The sequence below is a fragment of the Pelodiscus sinensis genome, chromosome 13 (assembly GCF_049634645.1).
Source record: "Pelodiscus sinensis isolate JC-2024 chromosome 13, ASM4963464v1, whole genome shotgun sequence".
NCBI lineage: Eukaryota > Metazoa > Chordata > Testudines > Trionychidae > Pelodiscus > Pelodiscus sinensis.
Genome location: NC_134723.1, coordinates 736,178 through 757,917, shown reverse-complemented (window position 1 = coordinate 757,917; position 21,740 = coordinate 736,178). Strand labels below are relative to the sequence as shown.

Genomic DNA, 21,740 nt, shown 5'->3' with positions numbered 1-21,740 from the left:
TCCCTGGAGACACCCCCTCGCAGCCCTGCATGAGGCCCCTGCACAACACAGCAGGACAGTGCCAATCTGGCCTCAGCAGTGCAGCAAATCCCTGCAGGCTACACACCCAGACAAGCAAGGTCTTCACCCAGGACAGGAGTCCTCTTGCCCCCCCAAGAAGTCAGCCCTTTCCCTACAGAGGGGTGGGCTGGTCACACCCAGGGACTCAGGAAAGAGACTTGCCCCAAAAAAACTCCAACTGACTCCAGTGTTAGCAGCTTGTCCAAGTGGCTCGTCATCCGTGCCTGCTAGAAACCACAGCAGCAGCCACCTCCAGGAAAGGCAGCACACGAGCAGGAAGCCAGGGTCGCCCCTGCACAGCACCGACTCACCGCTCGAAAATAGTTTATTTTTTTATATAAAAAGTAAATAAAAATCAACTTCTCCCTCCCCCCAGCAGCGCTCAGCACCCCTGCATCTCCTAGCAGGGGCAGGGGAAAGAGCCAACACCCAGTTGTCAGTTTAGGCCTTTCCTGCCTATTGCATTTGCAGAGCGCAGAGCAGCCTGGCCCCTCCCTCGGAGGGTCACACACAGCTGGAGCCAGCCATGCCTCCAGGGTCACACTGCTGCTAGCTCCAGCCCTGGGGAAGGAAGCTGAGGCAGTGGTGGAAAGGGGGTTGGTTAAACAGCAAGTGGAGCCTTGGGCCCAGACTAAAACAAAATGGGAGAACCCTCATGCTCAAATGCTGAGTCTACCCAGCGAATGGAAACCAGAACCGGGAACACCTGCCCGCTGGGGGAGAGGCCAGGCCCTGGCCAGCCGGGTCTCAAGCCAAGAACAACAACTTTAAAAGAGCTAAGGGCTTGTTCAGACCCCACAGGCCACACCAAGAGGGCAAGTGGCCCAGGCCACTTCCTTGAGCTGCAAGAACACTGTGACTGTCAGAGTAAGGCTCCTGGACCCTTGGCCAGGGAAAGGCTGGCAGATGTAGCTGGACTCAGTGGGGGCTAGGAGGGCCTATGTTAGCAGAAGCTTCTGGTTCCGAGAACCTTTTCTATGCCCTGAGGCACCCAGCTTAGCAGCGCAGTCAGGGGTCATGTGCACTCTCCTTCCAGCGACCCTTAAAACAGGGTGAGGAGGGGCCCAGGTGAGCTGGCTGAGCCACACAAACAAGCTTCCCTTGGCAGCAGCAGGCCCGAGGCCTCGCCCGCTCCCTGCACTGGCTGCATGCCTGCACTGGGGGGGATAGCTGCAGTCTCCTGTTATGGCCGCTCCGGCTTCCGTCTGGCTGGAGGGATCAGCTGGTTACTCGGAGCTCTCCTCAGCTTCCTTCTGTTTCTTCTTTTTCTTCTTCTTCTTGGTGTCACTGGCCTGCAGGGAAGATGTTGCTCAGGAAGAGGGGTCGGGATGGTGTCACTGCTCAGTGTGACACCTCTCGCCAGGACTAATGAAGTCTTAGCTACCTCCAGGGGCTCACTCCACCATGCTGCCCCTTCCCCAGCTGAGGTGCCCCAAGCCAAGCTGGGTAGGTACCAACAGGCCCCCGGTCCAAGGCAGACGTGTCACTCCCTGCCAGGCAGCTGAGATCATTCCTAGCCAATTAAACCAGGGGAGTCTGACAACACCCCCTCCCACACCCTGCCCGGGAGTCCCAGGCCAGACAATGGTGCCAGCTGAGGCTGCCGGGAGAGCAACAAGCTACATGGACAAACTGAGAAGGACTTGGAATATGTAAGTATCACCAGGAGGGGTGTGAAGGGATGCAGTGCAGCTGCACTTCCAGGACCTACCACTTCCATTAGCTCCTCTCCACTCCCAGCGGCAGCTTCTTTGGCCTTCTTCTCTTTCTTCTTCTTCTTCTTCTCCTTCCTGCTCTGCTCCTCTGATTGCGTGGGGGACGGAGCCACTGCTGCCTCTTCGCTCTCACTCTCCATCTCTCGCTTCCTCTGGGAAGAGCAAAGCTGGCGTCAGACCAGCTCCCTGAGCCCAAGAGCAGCCTGTCATGAGTGCAGATGACAGACCCACACAACTTGGAGACCCCATTCTAGCGAGCCCTATTCCTGGTAGTGCTCTCCAGCTCCTCACCACTCATGTGAAGAGAGACCCGAGCCTCTGGAACCTGGCTATGCTCTTTGGATAGCTTTGCCAGGCCTCCAGAAGTTCCTTCCTTTGGCATCATTTCATGTAGGGCTCCAGCCTCTGCTGTGTCATCTGGCCAGAGTCAGGTCCAAGGTTGGCCCCAGGCAAAGCCGTCCCTGGTAAGAGGCCCATGCTGCCTGGGCTTCTTCAGCTGGGCTGAAATGCTTAAATCAGGATGGGGCTGGGGTCCATGGCCTCTGGAATTCCAGCAGCGCAGCCCTGGGCTCTTGTCCCTCAACGGCTCCAAGCCCAGCAGTGTAACTAGCCCCATGGGCGACTATGGATTTCAGGAGAGTCACTCTGCTGGACAAATCTAAGGAGACTCCACGCTGACTCTGCCTCCCCCCAAAGCAACACGAAGCATAGTTCACAGGCTGCCTGCCAAGCAGCAATAGGCAGGTGAGCAATGGATCTCACATGAAGGAGCCAACAGTACTTACTTTTGGTGCCCTCTCGGCCACTGCTGCTGGGGCTTCGGTCTCTTTCTTTACAGCAGCGCTGAAAGGAGGAACACTCCTGAGTCAAGCGTGCGCTGCCAACCAACCCTGCACACTCAGACTGGTTATCTTCCCTCCCAGGTGCTTGCCGCAAACCAACCTACATTCCTCAGCCTCTTGCTGCGACCCACATGACACTCCACAGGACAGCTCCCCCTGCGCTGCCCAGCACCGGGTGCTGTATGGAAAGCCTGCAGCCAGCATCAGCAGCTAACTGTGCTGGACAAAGGCAGAGCCTTCCGCTTAATTTGGCAGACTGACTCCCTCTAGAGCCACAGGTATCAAGCTAGAAAGGGATAACTGTCTGCTCCCTGGGATGGCTCTTCCTCCAGGGCAGTGCTCCTAGGGAAGGTGAATAAGGTGCAGTATTGCCCAACTGTCACACTCGTAACACGCGATACGCAACCCCCAGGACACATCTTCTGTTCGAAGTCAGCAAGAGACCTCAAGGAAGTGGCCTCCTAAGACAGCAGAGCAGACTGGATGCATGCAGTTCATCCCTCCGCCCTGCCACTCAAGCACATCTCTAGAGCACTGGGCATTACCTGTAGTCCACATATTCCTTCTTCCAGGAATCTGGCGTGCTGTCATTGGGCTTGCCATGCTTGTTCAGCAGGCCCTGCTGGATCATCATCTTCTTTTGACTTGCCTGGTTTGGGGGGGGGAGAGAGAGAGAGAGAGATAAGGCCACATTCTAGCTTCAAAGCCCCACACTCATCTCTAGTGGGAGGAGTCCCCTGAAACCATCACCAGGTAAGAGAGAAATGTGTTCTCAAGAAGTCTCCGACCGCTCCGGGCACATTATTCCTTGGCTGGTGTCATTTTGCTATTTGCCACTCTGCTTAAGGGTTATTCCAGAAGAGATGAATTTACTCCCCACCCCACTTTGCTTGTAAAAGCATCAATGCATGAGAAGGAACTGCAAGCAAAGTGGAGCACGTCTCCTGTTGCAGATCCAGCTCTGCATAAGGCAACTGGGGAAATGGACTTATGGGAGTGGCATTGCGGCTGCTCCTGGAGCCCTTTTCAGCAGGCTTTCGGACCGCAACGCAGCCGTGATGCACTAGGTATAATGGTATTTTGTATCTCAATGGCGCCTTCCACTAGTGCACTTGGAGCATTCTTAGACTCTAAGTCAGCCTCTCAAGAGGGGGGCATGAGCATGTCCTAGGCCCTCCACAAGCCATCAGTACTGGGTGATAGATGTCAGTCATCTTTGCACACAGTGCTAGTGCCATCTGGTTGACATCATTTGGCTTTTCCTGGAAGGGTTAACAGTGCAGACTAACATCAGTCACATCCTGGCTTAGCCTGGTCAAGATCCAGTCTACAGCGCCAACTGGGTCCAGACTTTTAACCAATTGAGACAGCCCAGGCCTGGACAAGGCTACAGCTGTGCAGACGTAGCCCGAAGAGCCCAACAGCCTCACAGCAGGAACAAAGCTGCTCAAGCCTCTTCCATTTTTCTGGCACCAGAGGGCTTACACAAACTGTCCCTACCATTTCCAGACTATCTGGAAGCCTTTATCTGGGACCTGCAGCTTCGTAAGAGGCTGCTTCGAACCCAGTTTCTCAACAGCTGAATGCCATTTCCAACACCACACAGCCTCCCAACCCTCCATCTCACCTTGGGACCAAGACCCCACTTGCGGGGGTAAGTGTCTCTTTCCATGATCACCCTCTTGATCTTTGCCACGATGCCATGGTCACAGGTGGAAATCACTGCGGTGGTCATCAAGGCAACAGCTGCAGCAATGGACAATGACGGGAGTGAGCATTCCGGGATAAAGAGCAAGTCTCCTCAGCTTAGTGTGACAGTGGCGCAGAGACGGGTACCAGAGGAGACTCCCAAGACGGACGTCCTAAAGGTTGCCCAACTCCAACTGGGAGCAGGTTTCCACTTGTAACCCACTGCCTGCCAGATTGTGAAAGTGCAATCCAGGGTCCTCTAGATCAGAAAGTGAGCATTTCCTGCCTCAGCTGAAAGCTCAGATCTCCTAGCCAAGATTGTAGCAGGCCCCTCAGCCCCTATGTAGCTCCGTCCCCATAAAAGCACCGGACTGTCCGCAGGTTCACAGACTAGCCAGAAGCGAACCGAGCACTACGCAGTGGTACCGGGACAGACACGTGAGGCAAACACACAGGTGTGCACCCAGTCTGGGTGGCACCTCTGGACTTCTAGCCACACAATGCTTTGCTGTATCTGTTATGAAAAGGCATCAGGACAGACCCATTCAGTCAGCATCCATGAGGCTTCGTTTCTTTATCTAGATTTGTTAGGAGAGTTCGCAGGCAACGGTATGTGATCAGAGAGCATCTCTCGTCTCGGTTGAGATGGAGCCCCCATGCAGAGGGTCTCCACCTCTGCTGGCTCTGTCCTGCTCCTGCAGACAGCCAGACAGCCCCTCCAGCAGCCCCCAGTAGAACACTGAAAGGCTGGAGGGTACTTGGAGGCTGCACAGCACCAAGACCCTAAAACAGGAATCTAGGCGCTGCAGGGAGGACAATGCAGCAGCACTCAGAGAATGGATAAACTTCTTCATCACTTCACATACCATGCGCCTGAGCACCCAGGGCATAGGAAAAGGGTGAATGGAAGTCAATTAAGAACCCCAATATGTTCACTAGGTTGTGCGTTTTCATGGCGGGATAGAGCTAGGCTTGGAAGGATGAGACTTTTACCGCTAAGTATTGATACATGTCAATTCCACTGTATACAAACGGATAAAAAACATTTCTGATCCCTTTCCTTGCCTAAGAACTCTGATCATGTTACAGAGCAATAAAGTCTGTTTCTGTAACAGCCTCCAGAGTTATAAATAGGCCATTGTTTCTCAGCCATGCTCTTCTCATGCTACAGGGAACAGGTCACTGTTCTATAGAGACCACCCGCCAGCTTTTCCTCCCACCGTAAACAGGCCACCCCCCATCCATGAAATGCTCAAGCCTACCCATATTTGTTATAAGCTTCTGAAGATGCTGTAGTGTGTGCTGGCTTTAGTGCAAGGAGGAAGAACATTGACCTCTTCTTACCCATGCAGATGGCCTCTCCTTTAGTGGTGATGACGACAATCTCCTGATTGATCTCAATGCCATCTTCATACCGCAGAACACCAGGGAGCATGATCTTGGCACCATAGCAGATGGCATTAACCTGGAACAGCGAAAGAGAAGGGCTGAAAAATCTGGTTGAGAATGTGAAGTTACTGGGCCTTAAGGAACACCCAACATTAACTCTGCACATTTATTCAGCCACTTCAAATGCCAATTGATCAACACATGATAAAATAATATTTTCCATGTCCCTTTCGTGCCAGGACTGGGCCACTGCTCCTCAGTGCTGGCTTGCAGCACCACCTATCATTCAGTCCTGTACACTGTCTCGAGAGAGATCCTCAAGGAGGATCCGGATCAGCACCACCATGTTGTTACTCGTTGGCCAAGCTAGCGGTGAAGTCAGAGCGAAATCCTTTAGTGCATGGATTCCCAAACTGGGGGGTGCAGAAATTCGGGGGGGGGGGGGGGGGGAGGTTTGCAAAGCAACCCAGTCCCCCCTAAGTTTTGCTACTATTTTTGTTTTTTGGCTGGTTAGTTTGTTTGGTTTTTTTAGGCTCAACAAGTTGTTGTTGCTATTTTGGGGGGAGGGGGAGTCTGTGGTTTCTCAAAAATCAAAAAGGGGGCGTGATACCGAAAAGTTTGGGAACCACTGCTTTAGTGTCACCCCCTCTGCCACCTGCAGACATTTTCCAAAGCCATTTGAGAACTCACCGCACTGTCCTTCATAACCAGCCGTTTGTGTGAAGTCAGCAGCTTCTCCAGGGGGAAGATGACCCTCCTCAGGTAACTCTCATCCTTGTTGTTGTCATACTGCCACTGGGCATCCAGCACGTCGTGCATCGTCACCATGTGATCCTGTGGAGATGCATGCTCACTACCTTAACCTCTGGCCCAGCCACCCGCTAAAGTCACACTGAGAAAATATAGCTGGAACAGTGAAGGAAAAACTGAGGAATGTTTCCAAAAGGGGGCGAGGATAAAATTGGCAAGAACCGTGACGGCGGCAGGTAAACACAATGCAAACTCCCACGTCTCTCTGCCGCTGGCCATGCGACCCTCCTGATCACAAACTATCAACTGTGCCACGCCTGTGTGGAATGTTTCACACAAACTCACTCATGACCTGACCCATAAATGAGCTTAGCTTCCCACACATGACATCAGCATGTGAAAGAATGAGCTACCTAGAGCCCCGGATCACATGCACAAACAATGCACCCTGCCAGAAACCTCAGAACGCAGGATGCAGAAGGTGCTAAGATCGTGGCTTCTAGGAAAAGTGACTGCTCCAAGAGCCTCCCCGCCATTGAGAGGGCAGAGAGCTTGTTCCACTAATGAAGTCTTTCTCCACCCCCAGGTGTGTCCACACCCATGCTGGAAAGTCCACTGAGGCTCCTCTCCCAGTCCCAGCACAGCGGCATCCCAGGAGGTTTCCTACATGAGATACCTTGAACTGCCCAGAGCCAGAGTGCACCAAGAAAGCAGTTGAGCTCTCAACATGTGGTTGTTTTGTGGGCTGACACGGAAGTGGCAGAAAGCAAAGCTTCCCATCATCTTGACATGACTCCAGCCACTCACTGTCCCAAAGTTTAATTACCAGAACAGGGGGGCAGCCCTGCACTGAACTCAACACTCTGGGTATAGATCACTAACAGCAAGGGCCTTCCAAAATAGCCTCCTACCTTCTCTCCCATGATCCCTGAGCGCACCCGCCGGAGCTCTTGCATCTGGCCTCCAACCCCCAGCAGCAGGCCCAGGTGGACACACAGCGTCCGGATGTAGGTGCCAGCTTCACAACTCACCCAGAAGATGCCTGAAATGCAATACAGGGAGGGGAGAGACGAGGTACCATAATTTAACACATTTGCCCGCAGGAATTCAAGCGAGCCCTGTGACTGACACCATGTTCAGTGCCTCCTGTGAGCCATCAGTTCTGGGTGATAGATGTAAGTCATCTTCGCACAGAGTGCTAATGCCATCTACTTCGCATCATTTGGCTCTTCCTGGAACAGGCGCTTAGCAACTTTTAGCATGAGGGAAAGAGGCAAGACAATTTCAGCTCTTGCTGAGGGCAGGGACTGGCAGGATCAGAGCCTCTCTCCAGACTGGGAAGAAGCTCATCCTGCATGCAAGTGACAGACTGGAGCGATTGTGTCATCAGCAGACACCACAATAATGAGGCATCCATCACATTGCCTCATGAACATCAGCATATTTGAAAACAGGCCCATGATGTGTCTGCACATGACTGCCTCTGCCCCCTCTAGTGCTGTGCAGTGCTACCAGTGTGTCTATAAAGGTGTTTTACCTAATCTCCTCTCGGGGTCATATTCTACCAGCTTGCTCTCGTAGATGGTTCGGACTCTCAGCTGCCTCTTAACGGCTGCAATGAGGGGAGGTCGCTGAAACAGGGCACCGGTCAGAGTTTCTATTGCCTGGGGGAGAAGAAGACGATGACGACTGGCAGCCATTACCTTTACACAGTCCACACCATCCCATCAGCACATCTAGACACGAGCCTGCTGCTGGTGGGGAAATCATTTCCCTCTTGCACATCCCATGATCATACTGCATTACAGCAAGATCGTCTGAGCCACTTGCACGTAGCTCTAGATAGGAATAATTTCCCAGCTACCAATGGGGCAGAGAAGAGGTATATTAGGCTACTTTACAAGGCAGCACCATGTGATCAGACAACTTTCTTCACCTTGGCTGACACAGCCCCTATGAAGAGGGGCTCCGCCCTGCTCCCACAGAGCTGGCCAGACACCAGTGGCTCCTAGCAGCACACTGAAAGGCTGGCGGGTATTTGGAGGCTGCACAGCATGGGGACCCTGGAACAGGAATCTACATGCTGCAGGAAGGGCAGTGCAACACGACTGAGAATGGATTTACCCTCACTTCACAACCTCAGCATGCCTGCTAGGGGGAGACTTAAGACACTGGGCTTTTTAAAATGTGCAATCGCAGCCCTGCAAAAGGTATCTAAACATCTCAAGGACCGAGGTCTGTGATCTCGAGGGAGACTTGCAATTGGTATGGACAATCCTACCATACACGGACAGCAAACACAGTGAACCAGTGTGAATGACATATCTGATTAAGTAACATGATGTCATGCAGCAGAATGGGCAGTTTACTCTTTTACCGCTACTGCAGCGAAATCCTCAAGGGCTCTTTAAGAATGCCCCACTCCAAGTATCCAATGCACACTGATGACAACACAGCAGGACACTAATGTGCAGTGCTCGCCAGCCGCGCGGTTCAGCACGATGCGCATGCGCAGACCACGCTGCGGCACCGTACTGGGCTATGATCTACTCGCAACTGTCGAGCCCTGCTAACGTGGGCTCAGGCATGCAGACTTACCCTGGAAAGCTGAATCTCGCTTTCAATAGCATTGTGCAGCCGAACAATTCCCACATACTCTTTGCCTGAAAGAACGACAGAAGAGTAGTCAGGAGCGGCCACTTGCATTTTACTGTTCCCACCATGGTGGTATTTGCCCTGAACAACCGGAGCAACCACTTGTGTGTCAATCAGAACGTGCTGTGACCTGATCAGCTAAAAAGGGTGACAGTGCAGAGATCAGGAAACCAGTGATTTGCTTCTAGACACTAGTCTGAGGTCAGGCTCTCCAGTTCATCCCACCCTTGTATTTGGCCACAGTGGACAGCAACCTTGGCTGCTTTAGAGGCCTGGAAGGACTGCAACTGGAAGTCCCTGCTCATCCTTACAATGCTGTCAAGTCTTCCAGCTGGCCACTTAAGAGGAACCAATCCCAATGCAGTAAGTGACATGCCTGCACTCTGTTGCGACTTAACCAGCCGTGTAGCTCGCTCGATGCACACAATCAGACACCCCGTCACCTTGGGGTCAAGGGTCCCACTGTGCCCTGTCTTCTCAACCCGGAGGATGCGTCGGATCCAGGCAACCACCTCATGGGAGGAAGGGTTGGATGGCTTGTCAAGATTAATGAAACCTGTCCTAGAACACAGTACACAGAACATGAGACTCACCAATACCACTTGATATCCTGGTTGTATTATTTTACCAAAGGCACCTGGCTTCTAAAAAGATGTTCTGCAGCCAATAAAAACGACATCCTACCTATCTCTCTCAGAGAACTGGAAGGGAGGGACCTTGAGAGGTCATAGAGTCCCACCCCTGCCCTCAGACAGGACCACGTACCATCCCTGACAGATTTGCCCCAGATCCCTAAATGGCCCCTCAAGGAGTGAACGCACAATCCTGGGTTTAGCAGGCCAATGCTCAAACCACTGAGCTATCCCTCCCCATCCAACATTGTCAAGGATAGAGCTCCTCATATGTGGTAGAGATATGAATGACTAGTTGACTATCCAATTAACAAGTGCTTAGTCGACTAGTTGCTTCCCCCAGGCCTTCCTGCCTAAATCAGAGAGGCAGCAAGGTGGGGGGAGAGGAAGGGGTACTTCAAAGAGGCAGTGCCACATGGAGCCTGGGGCCAGACCCTGGGCTCCACACAATGCTGCTGCTTTGAAACGTCTAGTGTCAGGCTCCTTGCAGCATTTCAAAGCAGCAGCACCCTGTGGAGCCCAGGATCAGCAGGGATGTCCCCAGGTGACTCCAGGCAACACGCATGCAGCCTGACACTGGGGTACCCATGGCGTTTTTGTGCCTGAAGTGTAGCAACAGCTCTAAAGTGTACACTGTTGCTACACTTCAGAGGCAGAGGCACCGTATCGACTAATCAAATAGTTGATACAAATTGCATCGATTATTCGATTAGTCAGTTACTTGAAATTTAACATCCCTGATACATGGAGCATTTTCAGAAGTGCTGAGCTATCAACAGCTCTCACTGAGGTCTACAGAAGCTGTGACCCGCTCAGCACTTAAAACAGGACTTTTATTTAGCAACTTAAATTTAACTCATTTTTTTAAAAAAAATCTTGGCCTTACTGCATCAAACACTACCAGAGAAAACCCCACCAGCCTGGCAAAACATCTCCACTAATGCTTTCACAGTGGAAGGGCATGTGTTTCTCTTCAGCAACACCCACCGTACCATGACAGGAAGTGAACAATGCTGGGGAGGGCAAGGTGTAGTGTTTGCTGACACTATCTACCCCCAAAAGAATCTATCTAGAACAAATTGAAGCGTACAAGTCTGCTAAGCAAATTTAAAAAGGAATTTTCAATAGCCAACAACAGTGAAGAAAATGTAACTGTTTCCAGACCTACTTAAGATGGGAGAGTATAAACCATGACAGAAATTACGACTCTCAGCAACAAAACGTACCTAACATATTCAGCAATGTCTCTCTTCAGGGGATTGCAGCCAGAGGGGAGAGGTGTGTAGTGAGTTGTCCTCACATTTAGCTTGTCAAAGTTCTACAAAATCCAAACAAAATGTACAGCAAATAAAAAATATCCAAGTCTTATAGAAACATCTCATTCTACCAGGAATTTCTGATCACCATGGAGATCTGCAATCACATAATTATCATTTTAACTAGGCCAGAGTAACTAAAAATGCCTCTCCCAAAGTGGCAGAGCGCTAGAAACCAAGACCTGTAGTAGCCACAAGAATGCTTTCCACAGCAAGAAAGCCAAGCCTGCACAAAGAAGCTTAAAAACTCTGCTGAACAGAGCTTTGCAAAACAGAGCAAATCCAAGGAGTCTGTGTACAGCACCAGACTTACGCCAACATTATCCCTGTGCAGAAAAAGAGAAATGAGAGAAAATACTATCGGGATGGTTATAACGCAGCCCCAAGCTCATATGCAGCCAAATCAGGCACACAATGAGCACAAGGGCTTTTCAACCTTTGGGTCACAGAGCCTGGTTTCTAAGCAGGCTATTTTCTTTGTAGGCAGGCTAAGGGGCACGTGTGACACAAGTAGTACAGTAAAATTCCAGTGGTCTGGCATCCAATGGCCCGGCACCATCTGGAACCCGGAAGTGCTCCGGGCAGCCAGACAATTGGAGCTGCTCTGCCCCGGCTTTCCCGAGTCAGCCGCTGGTCAGTTTCAGCAGCGGCTGACTTGGGGACGCCTGGGGCAGAGCAGCTGGGGTGTTGCCGGGTTGGTCCCGTAGTGCTGCCCCTCGGCATATCTGATAATCTGGCACACCCTGGGTCCTAAAGGTGCCGGATTACCGGAAGTTTACTGTAGTGTGTTTGTATCTACACGTGTGCACAAACACAATCCTGTAATCCTCTTACCTTCAGCAGCAAGGGCCACTGAGACGTGTCCAGCTGAGCCACTCGGGATTCAGGTTTGATGAAAAATTCTTCTGTGTGCTGTATCTCCTGGGAAGAGAAATCACAGATCAGAGAAATGGAGCTGACATGCAAAGCATCTTTAATCTCTCTCTTACAAGTTATTGCGAGCATATCTTACATAATTCCCTTCAATGACAGCTACTCCAAAGCAACATAACCACAGCACCATCAACTTGTTGCAAAACGATCATTGTCTAGAAAGGTTATTGCTGCAACAGCAGGTAAAACTAAAAAGTTTGACATAATGGAACATGGCCCCTCAGAACTCCATGGGAAGGAAAAGTACTAAGGATGGCTACACATTTGAATGCAGAATACTTATCCCAGTCTGCTCCCTTCTTTCATGTAAACGCTAGTGAAGTTTCAGTTCCATACCCCTGGGACTGTGCCATTATCAACACCACAGAAAGGAGGCCATTCTCCAAAACACTATGGGGGCTGAATCTCTTTCAACACATTATAAAAAAAGCAAAAGCTAAACTAAGATTATGTCTGCACTAGAACTTTTATCAATCAGAGGTGTAAAAGGAAGCATACCCAAGCCAGCATAAGTTTCACCAATGGAAGCACAGGTGTGGACAGCTGTACCTCGGTAGGAGCTTCTCTCCTACCAACATAGCAACTGCTGTTCACTGGGAGTGGTTTAATTACGTTCCCACTGGCATACAGCAGTTACATGGGAGACCGTACAGCAGCATAGCTGCAGTGGTATAGTCATGCCACTGTAAGGCTTGCAAAGCAGAGACAGTCTTAGTTAAGGAACTTCTCCAATTAAAAACAAAAAAAAGACATGGGTAATCACACGTGTCTTAATGAATGCACACAATTTGAAAGGAAAAAATGCTAGACGTTTCTCTAGACTTCTAGAGAAGAACAAATGGGGTGGAAAAAAAGCCTAAATCCCAATTTAGGACAGCTTTTCTTAAAAAAAAAAAAAAAAAAACTCATTCTAAGCACAAGGTTCTCTGCCTCCTTACTACCAGCTAAACCTGTAGTCAGTTGTAGCACAAATGTCATTCCATTGGATCTTAAACAGCTATTTTAGCCTCAAGAGATTTACATGAATTAACTGCTAATATCTGTTTAGTAGACAGACATTCACAGCCCCCCCCCTCCAGTTTTATTTGTCTATGCACTTAGTGAGTCATTGGACCAAGGAGAGGTGCTGATTCAGGACAAAGACGTCTTCATTCTCCGACATAACACTATCCCACCTCAGGTCCTTGTGTCCCCATGGACAGCATACACCAAAACCAAGGCAAGAAACAACACTACCCTGCCTTCCGTCCTGCTGCTTCTTTCCCCTCCATCCTCCAAATGAAGGCCTAAAATGGCAACCATTTAGGTTACTGTAGCTACATTTACACTACAGCCCAGATGGATGCGCTGAGATTGATGAACTGGTGATCAATTTAGTAGGTCTAGTGAAGACCTGACAAATCAACCGCAGATCACCATTCTAATTCACCCTGTTACTTTACCTGGAAGAGAAGAGTAAGGGAAGTGGATGGGAGAGTTTCTCTTGTCAGCCCCCCATAGAGAAGACCTCAAGGTAACTGGAACTAAGGTATGCGGACTCCAACTGGTAGCTAGAATTGCATAGCTTAAGTCAACTTTCTGTTGTAGTGTGAATAACATTGTTAAAATGAATTTAAGTAATTGTGTAAACGTGAAGAGAGAAGGCTCCCTGCATGTATGGCAGTCCTGGGCAAAATCTGGCCCACGAAGCCACCAGATTCAACCTGCAGAGGCAGCAGGGAGCCCCTGGCAGGCTCCCTTTCTTGCCCCATGCAGAAACAAGGCTGCAGGGCTCCATTTAAAGTTTTAAGAACCGCCCTGCCCTCAGTATATTTCCATTGGCTGGTTTCTAGCAGAAACCAGCCAATGCGAGCTGCTTGTTAGAACAACAGGCAGCTAAGAAGAGTCACGCCCCCTCTCCTAGACCCAGTTCTCCATGAAGCACATGGCCAGGCAGGCAGGCTGGCTGGCTAACATTGTAAGCTCTGCAGGTAGGCAGGCTACTTTGGCAGCTGACAAGTCTCTCAGCCATACCCTGCTTCTGGCACCCTAGCCCTTTCCTGCCCCAACTCTCTCCCCTCTCCCCCAACATACCCAAGCCTTCTGTCCCCCTCTTACACCTATACCCCCTCCCATATCTGGCACCCAACTCCCTCCCAGACTCCAGTCTCCCTCCTGCATCCCAGACCCTTACCCCAAGCGCCCTTCTGCACCCAACCTCCATCCCAGACCCCACATCTCCATTAATACTATGGAAGAATGTGGCCCTCAACCACTTTCCACAATTTTGGGAAGGGCCTCCCTTCAAAAATTATTGCCCACCCCTAGGCTACGTCTAGACTGGCATGATTTTCCGCAAAAGCTTTTAACAGAAAAGTTTTTCCATTAAAAGCATTTGCGGAAAAGAGCGTCTAGATTGGCACAGACACTTTTGTGCAAAAGTACTTTTTGCAGAAAAGCGTCCGTGCCAATCTAGACGCGGTTTTGCGAAGGCGAAAATGGCAATTGGGGCTATCGGGGCTTTTTTGCGCAAAATAGTTTTTAGCTGTCTACACTGGCCGTCCTACGCAAAAGCATTTGCACAAGAGGGCTTTTTCCCGAGCGGGAGCAGCATAGTATTTGTGCAAGAACACCGACGATCTTACATTAGATCGTCAGTGTTCTTGCGCAAATTCAAGTGACCAGTGTAGACAGTTGTCAAGTTTTTCTGCGGAAAAACTTGCCAGTGTAGATGCAGCCCTAGTGTACAGGGCGGCAGGTGGCTCCCTGGGAGCTGATGCACATGGGGAGATGGCTGTTAAGCCGGCTTCCCATGCATATAAGGAGCCTGCATGTAACCATGCGCATTAATTGATGAGCCCAGGCTTATTGGTTAACTGTGCGCATAGATACACTTTTACATCCCTTATTAAAACGGTTAGGGCTTTTCTTCAGTACATGTGCTCTATTTATTGCATCCTTCAGATATGCTAAATCAGTCTCTAAGCACTCTCCCTTCGGCTGGGGCACTGCACCAGGATGAGGAGAGCATCAGCCCCCTCCCCTCGCACCTCAATGCATGGAAGACACCACGTGGCGTGCTGACTTCAGCTAAGGCCGCGCAGCTGGAGCGGGCAATTGTGGAGCGGCCGCGGCCGCAGGGCGAGAGTCCAGACATGGCCCCGAGACACGGTTCTAACCCCCCCCCCCCAAAAGCGGCCGCCCGGCCCGTCAGGCCGACGCCCGAGCCAGGCTGCAGGCCAGCGGGGGGAGGGGCGCCACGAGGAGCCCGCCGGCCCCGCGGAGACTCACCGCGACATCGGCGTCCGCCAGAGACTTCTCCTTCCTCCGCTTGTGCCGCCGCGCGCCCCCTGCGCGGGACAGAGCGGGGGGGTCAGCCCGGGGCGCCGCGCGGAAACCCCCCCGCGGCCTGGAGCCACCGCCCAACGGCCGGGCCCCCTCCCCCGCGGCCCCCGCCCCCCCGAGCCACCGCCCAACGGCCGGGCCCCCCCCCGCGGCCCCGAGCCACCCCCCCGCGGCTCCCGCCCCCCCCCCGAGCCACCCCCCCGCGGCCCCGAGCCACCCCCCCGCGGCCCCCGCCCCCCCGAGCCACCGCCCAACGGCCGGGCCCCCCCCCGCGGCCCTCGCCCCCGCGGCCCCGAGCCACCCCCCCGCGGCCCCCGCCCCCCCCCCGAGCCACCCCCCCGCGGCCCCGAGCCACCCCCCCGCGGCCCCCGCCCCCCCGAGCCACCGCCCAACGGCCGGGCCCCCCCCCGCGGCCCTCGCCCCCGCGGCCCCGAGCCACCCCCCCGCGGCTCCCGCCCCCCCCCCGAGCCACCCCCCCGCGGCCCCGAGCCACCCCCCCGCGGCCGGGCCCCCCCCCCGAGCCACCCCCCCGCGGCCCCGAGCCCCCCCCCCCCCGCAGCCCCCGCCCCCCCGAGCCATCCTCCCGCGGTCCCCGCCCCCCCGAGCCCCCCCCCCCGCAGTCCCCGCCACCCCCGGGGCCCAGAGCCACCGCCCAACGGCCGGGCCCCCGCCGCCCCGACACAGGCCCAGGCCCCCCGTGCCCCTCACCTTCCCCGTCCGCCATCTTCGCCGCTCGCCCCGCCAGCCGCGTGCAGCCGCCACCGCGCGCGCAGAGAGACTGGCGGGCCGCCCCCGTCCCGAGATGCACCGCGCGCGGGCCCGGCCCCGTCACGTGCTCAGGCGCCCGGAGGGGGAGGAGCTGCCGGCCCGCCACGTGACGAATCGGGCCGGGCCCGCGTGAGGCTCAGCCCGCCCCCGCCAGGATCCAGGCGCCCGGAAGCTGTTACAGCTGCGGGCAGCCGGCCCCGCAGAGGCGCACCCCGCCTTCCCGGGGCTCCGACCGCTGGGCCGGGCCCTTGTGCCGTGTAAACGCGGTGCCGAGGGGTTTGCCTTCCACAGAGGCCCGCTAGCATGGCAGGGCCCCCACCCAGCGGGAGGGATCCAGCCAGGAAAGCCCTTCCAAACCGCTTCCAGGCTTGCATGACTGTCTTAGGACTAAGCTTGTTTTGTCCCCTTTGCTGGACACATTCCTCGTTCAGTGGGTGAGTCTTCCACAACGGCAGGGCAGCTGCAACATTGTTCTTGCCCAATTTTATCTGAAAGGTGTAAGATACAGGAGTAGCTCTCTAACATTTGTATCCCTGGTATCGTGCTCTCTGGTACTGCACTTTGTTGCAAGGCTTGAGACTAACACAAACTCAGCTTCAAGACAAAGGAAACTCCATTCTGAGTTCCAGTAGAAAGATGCTTCATTAGTCATACCTCAGCGCATATGCCCATTTCAAAACATTAGTGTAAAGTTCACTCTTATATGCAAAAATCAGTTTACAGGTGCACGTAAAGTAACACACACACAAAATACCCATCCATTTCCAGCACTTTACAGGGACATTCTGTCTCCACTTCCTACTACGAGAAAGGCTTGAAGTATTTTTTTAAGCAGCTTCCAAACAGCCTCACTTTTATTCACACAAAAGACCAGGCACGCCACATAGTTTGAAGTCCAGAAGGTTCAATTTGTGTAAGAATTCAGTGTGCAAAAAGAACAAAATTGTTTCTTTAGGATACATAAATACAGTTAAAGGGAAAGCACAACTAAAGTTGATCCTCTGCTGGAAAACATTCTTTCCAGAAGATGGCCAGCAACATGCTCTTCTCAGGGCAGTTATCAGAGCTATTCTGCATTTTTCATCATGAAAATGCCATACAAACATTATACTTGCACCAGAGATTTGTAAAATGGGAATGCAAATACAAGTAGGAAAGCACACCTACAAAGAATAAACGATTTGTTCAAGACTAGAGTTAATAGTGTGGAACCAGCTTCCAGGCCCAGATTTAGTTCATTAGATCACAGACCGGGTCTACCATCCAATTTTTAATTCTCTTCATCATTAAAATAGAAAAGTTAAGAGTTAAAAACTAATTGTGCTTTACAGAGATCAGTTTTGCCCTCCCCTAGAATGCACACCTTAGCAAGTGTTGCAAAAGCATATCCGAGGACCAAAGTTACGGGTAAGTGTTCCCCCTACACCCATACATTCCTTTTAAACTGCTGTAACAGGCCTGATAAATAGCAAGATAGCATATGTAGCCAATGCCAAAATTAAACACATTCCACACCCACCTTTACTTACTTGTTGAATGAAACCAACAAAGTAGTGAGGCTAATGAGCTACAAGCAGGGACTCCTCCCCACATTTCCTAGGTTGTGGCTGGTGACACATTGAACAGTAATCAGTTTAAGACTATAATATTTACTGAATTATAGTTTAAAGAATGACAAGGCTTCAGGATAGATAGTTTTCTAGAGACACCAATGTATCTACAGCATTACATTAACAGAGCAAGAGCTTGGACGGAGAGCCAGGTAGTTAGAAAATACAAATCTCAGGCAACAGAAACACTGAAACAGAACCCGGACCAGAAGGGACATAACAATACAATTTTAGCTTCTCATTTAGTTTTTAAATGGAAAGAATTATGAGCACTTTAAACAGAAATGGTATTTTTGCTCACATACCTAAAACTACTCTAATTTTTAAACATACAGAAAAAATGCACTAATCATTATATCTACAAATGTGAGACTTTTAAACTAGAAGGCTGAATCCTGGCATTTGGGGACTGTTTGGAAAATGAGTGCCATTTGCAGTCTCTTAATAAAATATGGCAAGAGTCCTGCCTCTTACGAACTTGAGCTGTGATAGCACACAGTTTCTAATGGATCAGGTCATCTCCTGCAATAGGTATATTGAATCTGTGAGTGAGAGGAGTATGGGAGAAGTGCTGGGGCTGAAAAAGGACATTTCTCTATAACCAGAAGTAGTACATAGGAAGTGTTGGCATATCCACATTCCTCAGCCTCAAAGGGAAAATAGTCTCAAGTGGCATTACATAATTCTTGCCTATATGCTGATGGTCACAGGGAGATAGGTGAACTCTGGCTGCACAGTGGTGACAGGCCAAAATGGAACAACCCTGTGTATGGCTGCTGTGGGAAGCAGAACACCATGGTGGATGAAACGAGTCATGCTGGTAGTGATGCTGAGTAGGGCTTAGACTCTGTGGCTAGCAACAGAAAGGTACGACCACTTCCCTGGGGAACCAGGTGGGCTAATCTCTGGATGATTGCTGTAGGTGTATGAAGTTAATTTCTCTGGTGATGTTTGGTGAGTGTTTTGGGCTATATGAGGGAAATAGCAACAGATCAGTGAAGGTGCAGTTAGTCTGTGGAGATGGCAGACAATACAGAGATGCCATAGTGATGGCAGCTGAAGGTGGGCAAAGCCTATCCCGCTGGTGATGCTACTTGGGGACTCAGGAGTCCCACTGAGGCAAAAGCGGGTGGGTGGGGCAGGCCTCTCTTTCAGGTGGGAAACAGACTCCCTATGGAAGTGGCAGCAAGCAAGTGAAGCCAGTCTGGATGTGTGTGGGGGGGGACGGACTCAGGACCCCTGACCAGCAGGACTGATCATCTCTTGCAGCACTAGATGGAGCAGGTGGTTCTGCTCAGGGCTGAGCAGCGGCCAGAGCTCAGCTTGCAACACCTTGAGCGCCTCCAGGTCCTTCTCCTGACAGGCCATGACAGCGGACTGCAGCAGGAGGAAGAGGCCCGGAGGCAAGTACCCCGCCTGGGGGAGCTGCCCGGCCCCCGCCCCGCTCTCGAAGGCCTCCCAACAGTACTTCTCCAGGGTCTGGGCATGCTCCGGCAGTAGCTTGGGTGGCGGTGGCTGGAGCAGCAGCAGCAGCAGCACCCGCGACACCTCGCAGCGCACCAACACCTCCAGGAACGCGCCGCTGGGAGGGCTGGGCCCAGCCTGGGCCAGCAGCTGCGCCTGGGTGAGCACAGCCAGGGCCCCGTCGTAGTCGCGGCTGAGCAGCAAGCAGGAGGCCAGCTCGCCCAGGCAGCGCAGGGCCTCCAGGGGCAGCTGGGCGGCCGCCAGCAGCTCGGCGGCGCGCTGGAACTGCGGGGCGGCCTGGCCGGGCTGCTCCATGTCCCGCAGCGCCGCGCCCAGCTCCAGGCACAGCCCGGCCGCCAGCGCCGGCTGCCCCAGCTCCAGGTGCAGGCGCGCGGCGAAGGCGAAGCAGCTGTGCGCGGCCTGCAGGTGCTCGGCGAAGCCGCCGCTCAGGCCCAGGCGCTGCCGCAGGTCCCGCTCCTGGCGCAGGAAGAGGCGCGCGGCCTCGCTCAGCGCCTGCGCCTCGCCGGGCGCGTGGAAGAGGCTCTGGGCGCAGCGCGCCACGGCCAGCTGGCACCAGGCGGCGTAGGGCAGCGCGTCCTGGGCCCGCAGCTCGCGCGCCAGCGCCGCGAACTGCTCCGCCGCCTCCGACACGTTCGGCTTCCGCAGGAAGCGCCGCCGCAGCTTGGCCGACACCAGCCGGTAGCGCGCCAGGAAGTCCCCGTCCCAGCCGGGGCCGCCCGCCGCCGGGCCCGCGCCCGAGCCGCCCGCCGCCGCCATGCCGCCGGAAGTCGCCCCGGAAGTGACGCCGCAGCCAGAGCGCCAGCGGAAGGGGCGGGGCCCTGCCGGGAAAGGCCGGCTGGGCGCCGAAAGCAGGGGGCGCTAGAGCGCGGCGCGCGGTATGGCCAGTGCTGCAGCCCCGCTCCCCAGCACGAGCGCCTCCTACCGCCGCGCCCAGGCACCGCACCCTGCCCCCCAGCGCCTCCTACCGCCGCGCCCAGGCACCCGCACCCTGCCCCCCAGCGCCTCCTACCGCCGCACCCAGGCACCCGCACCCTGCCCCTGCCCCCCAGCGCCTCCTACCGCCGCGCCCAGGCACCACACCCTGCCCCCCAGCGCCTCCTACCGCCGCGCCCAGGCACCCGCACCCTGCCCCCCAGCGCCTCCTACCGCCGCACCCAGGCACCCGCACCCTGCCCCTGCCCCCCAGCGCCTCCTACCGCCGCGCCCAGGCACCCGCACCCTGCCCCTGCCCCTGCCCCCCAGCGCCTCCTACCGCCGCGCCCAGGCACCCGCACCCTGCCCCCCAGCGCCTCCTACCGCCGCACCCAGGCACCCGCACCCTGCCCCTGCCCCCCAGCGCCTCCTACCGCCGCGCCCAGGCACCCGCACCCTGCCCCCCAGCGCCTCCTACCGCCGCGCCCAGGCACCCGCACCCTGCCCCCCAGCGCCTCCTACCGCCGCGCCCAGGCACCCGCACCCTGCCCCCCAGCGCCTCCTACCGCCGCGCCCAGGCACCCGCACCCTGCCCCCCAGCGCCTCCTACCGCCGCGCCCAGGCACCCGCACCCTGCCCCTGCCCCTGCCCCCCAGCGCCTCCTACCGCCGCGCCCAGGCACCCGCACCCTGCCCCTGCCCCTGCCCCCCAGCGCCTCCTACCGCCGCGCCCAGGCACCCGCACCCTGCCCCTGCCCCTGCCCCCCAGCGCCTCCTACCGCCGCGCCCAGGCACCCGCACCCTGCCCCCCAGCGCCTCCTACCGCCGCGCCCAGGCACCCGCACCCTGCCCCCCAGCGCCTCCTACCGCCGCACCCAGGCACCCGCACCCTGCCCCCCAGCGCCTCCTACCGCCGCGCCCAGGCACCGCACCCTGCCCCTGCCCCCCAGCGCCTCCTACCGCCGCGCCCAGGCACCCGCACCCTGCCCCTGCCCCCCAGCGCCTCCTACCGCCGCGCCCAGGCACCCGCACCCTGCCCCCCAGCGCCTCCTACCGCCGCACCCAGGCACCCGCACCCTGCCCCCCAGCGCCTCCTACCGCCGCGCCCAGGCACCCGCACCCTGCCCCCCAGCGCCTCCTACCGCCGCACCCAGGCACCCGCACCCTGCCCCCCAGCGCCTCCTACCGCCGCGCCCAGGCACCGCACCCTGCCCCTGCCCCCCAGCGCCTCCTACCGCCGCGCCCAGGCACCCGCACCCTGCCCCTGCCCCCCAGCGCCTCCTACCGCCGCGCCCAGGCACCCGCACCCTGCCCCTGCCCCCCAGCGCCTCCTACCGCCGCGCCCAGGCACCCGCACCCTGCCCCTGCCCCCCAGCGCCTCCTACCGCCGCACCCAGGCACCCGCACCCTGCCCCCCAGCGCCTCCTACCGCCGCGCCCAGGCACCCGCACCCTGCCCCTGCCCCTGCCCCCCAGCGCCTCCTACCGCCGCGCCCAGGCACCCGCACCCTGCCCCCCAGCGCCTCCTACCGCCAGGCACCCGCACCCTGCCCCCCAGCGCCTCCTACCGCCGCGCCCAGGCACCGCACCCTGCCCCCCAGCGCCTCCTACCGCCGCGCCCAGGCACCGCACCCTGCCCCCCAGCGCCTCCTACCGCCGCAC

The 21,740-nt window shown here is 55.3% G+C and overlaps 2 protein-coding genes and 5 non-coding genes across 8 annotated transcripts; all 7 read right to left on the bottom strand.

Moving 5' to 3' along the window:
• Positions 1 to 367: 367 nt before the first annotated feature.
• On the bottom strand, positions 368 to 16,122 carry DKC1 (dyskerin pseudouridine synthase 1). 2 transcript variants are annotated; one of them, XM_075941242.1, is made up of 15 exons: positions 16,014 to 16,120; positions 15,252 to 15,310; positions 11,883 to 11,969; positions 10,959 to 11,050; positions 9,477 to 9,661; positions 9,044 to 9,108; positions 7,983 to 8,109; positions 7,357 to 7,487; positions 6,386 to 6,529; positions 5,651 to 5,771; positions 4,245 to 4,363; positions 3,163 to 3,266; positions 2,561 to 2,618; positions 1,772 to 1,927; positions 368 to 1,352 (listed from the first exon to the last, which is right to left on the bottom strand). In XM_075941242.1, the coding sequence occupies exons 1-15, from the start codon at positions 16,027 to 16,029 to the stop codon at positions 1,287 to 1,289; spliced, it is 1,530 nt and encodes a 509-aa protein (XP_075797357.1). In that variant the 5' UTR covers positions 16,030 to 16,120; the 3' UTR covers positions 368 to 1,286. The 2 variants fall into 2 exon arrangements, with proteins under 2 accessions (XP_075797357.1, XP_075797358.1); XM_075941243.1 differs by lacking the exons at positions 368 to 1,352; positions 1,772 to 1,927; positions 2,561 to 2,618 and having other exon boundaries at positions 3,159 to 3,266; positions 16,014 to 16,122.
• On the bottom strand, positions 2,794 to 2,927 carry LOC112545708 (small nucleolar RNA SNORA56). Its single transcript, XR_003089255.1, has one exon. It is a non-coding gene; the product is annotated as a small nucleolar RNA SNORA56 (small nucleolar RNA).
• On the bottom strand, positions 3,799 to 3,874 carry LOC112545702 (small nucleolar RNA SNORD83). Its single transcript, XR_003089249.1, has one exon. It is a non-coding gene; the product is annotated as a small nucleolar RNA SNORD83 (small nucleolar RNA).
• Positions 4,920 to 5,168, bottom strand: LOC112545703 (small nucleolar RNA SNORD17). Its single transcript, XR_003089250.2, has one exon. It is a non-coding gene; the product is annotated as a small nucleolar RNA SNORD17 (small nucleolar RNA).
• LOC112545706 (small nucleolar RNA SNORA36 family) lies at positions 7,182 to 7,314 on the bottom strand. The gene has a single exon (XR_003089254.2). It is a non-coding gene; the product is annotated as a small nucleolar RNA SNORA36 family (small nucleolar RNA).
• On the bottom strand, positions 7,597 to 7,672 carry LOC112545705 (small nucleolar RNA SNORD83). The gene has a single exon (XR_003089252.2). It is a non-coding gene; the product is annotated as a small nucleolar RNA SNORD83 (small nucleolar RNA).
• Positions 16,123 to 16,696: 574 nt separating the features above from the next.
• LOC106731988 (40-kDa huntingtin-associated protein-like) lies at positions 16,697 to 19,962 on the bottom strand. The gene has a single exon (XM_075941245.1). It carries the CDS (start codon positions 19,922 to 19,924, stop codon positions 18,914 to 18,916), a length of 1,011 nt encoding a protein of 336 aa, XP_075797360.1. The 5' UTR covers positions 19,925 to 19,962; the 3' UTR covers positions 16,697 to 18,913.
• Positions 19,963 to 21,740: the final 1,778 nt, after the last annotated feature.

What these genes read in the sequence shown, in the direction of transcription:
- LOC106731988 (XM_075941245.1), bottom strand. Translation starts at nt 19,924, where the DNA reads ATGGCGGCGGCGGGCGGCTCGGGCGCGGGCCCGGCGGCGGGCGGCCCC.
- DKC1 (XM_075941242.1), bottom strand. An exon ending in AGTGGGGTCTTGGTCCCAAG is followed by an intron (nt 3,267 to 4,244) that starts GTGAGATGGAGG and finishes CCCCCAAACCAG; the next exon opens with GCAAGTCAAAAGAAGATGAT. An exon ending in AAGGAATATGTGGACTACAG is followed by an intron (nt 2,619 to 3,162) that starts GTAATGCCCAGT and finishes TCCTCCTTTCAG; the next exon opens with CGCTGCTGTAAAGAAAGAGA.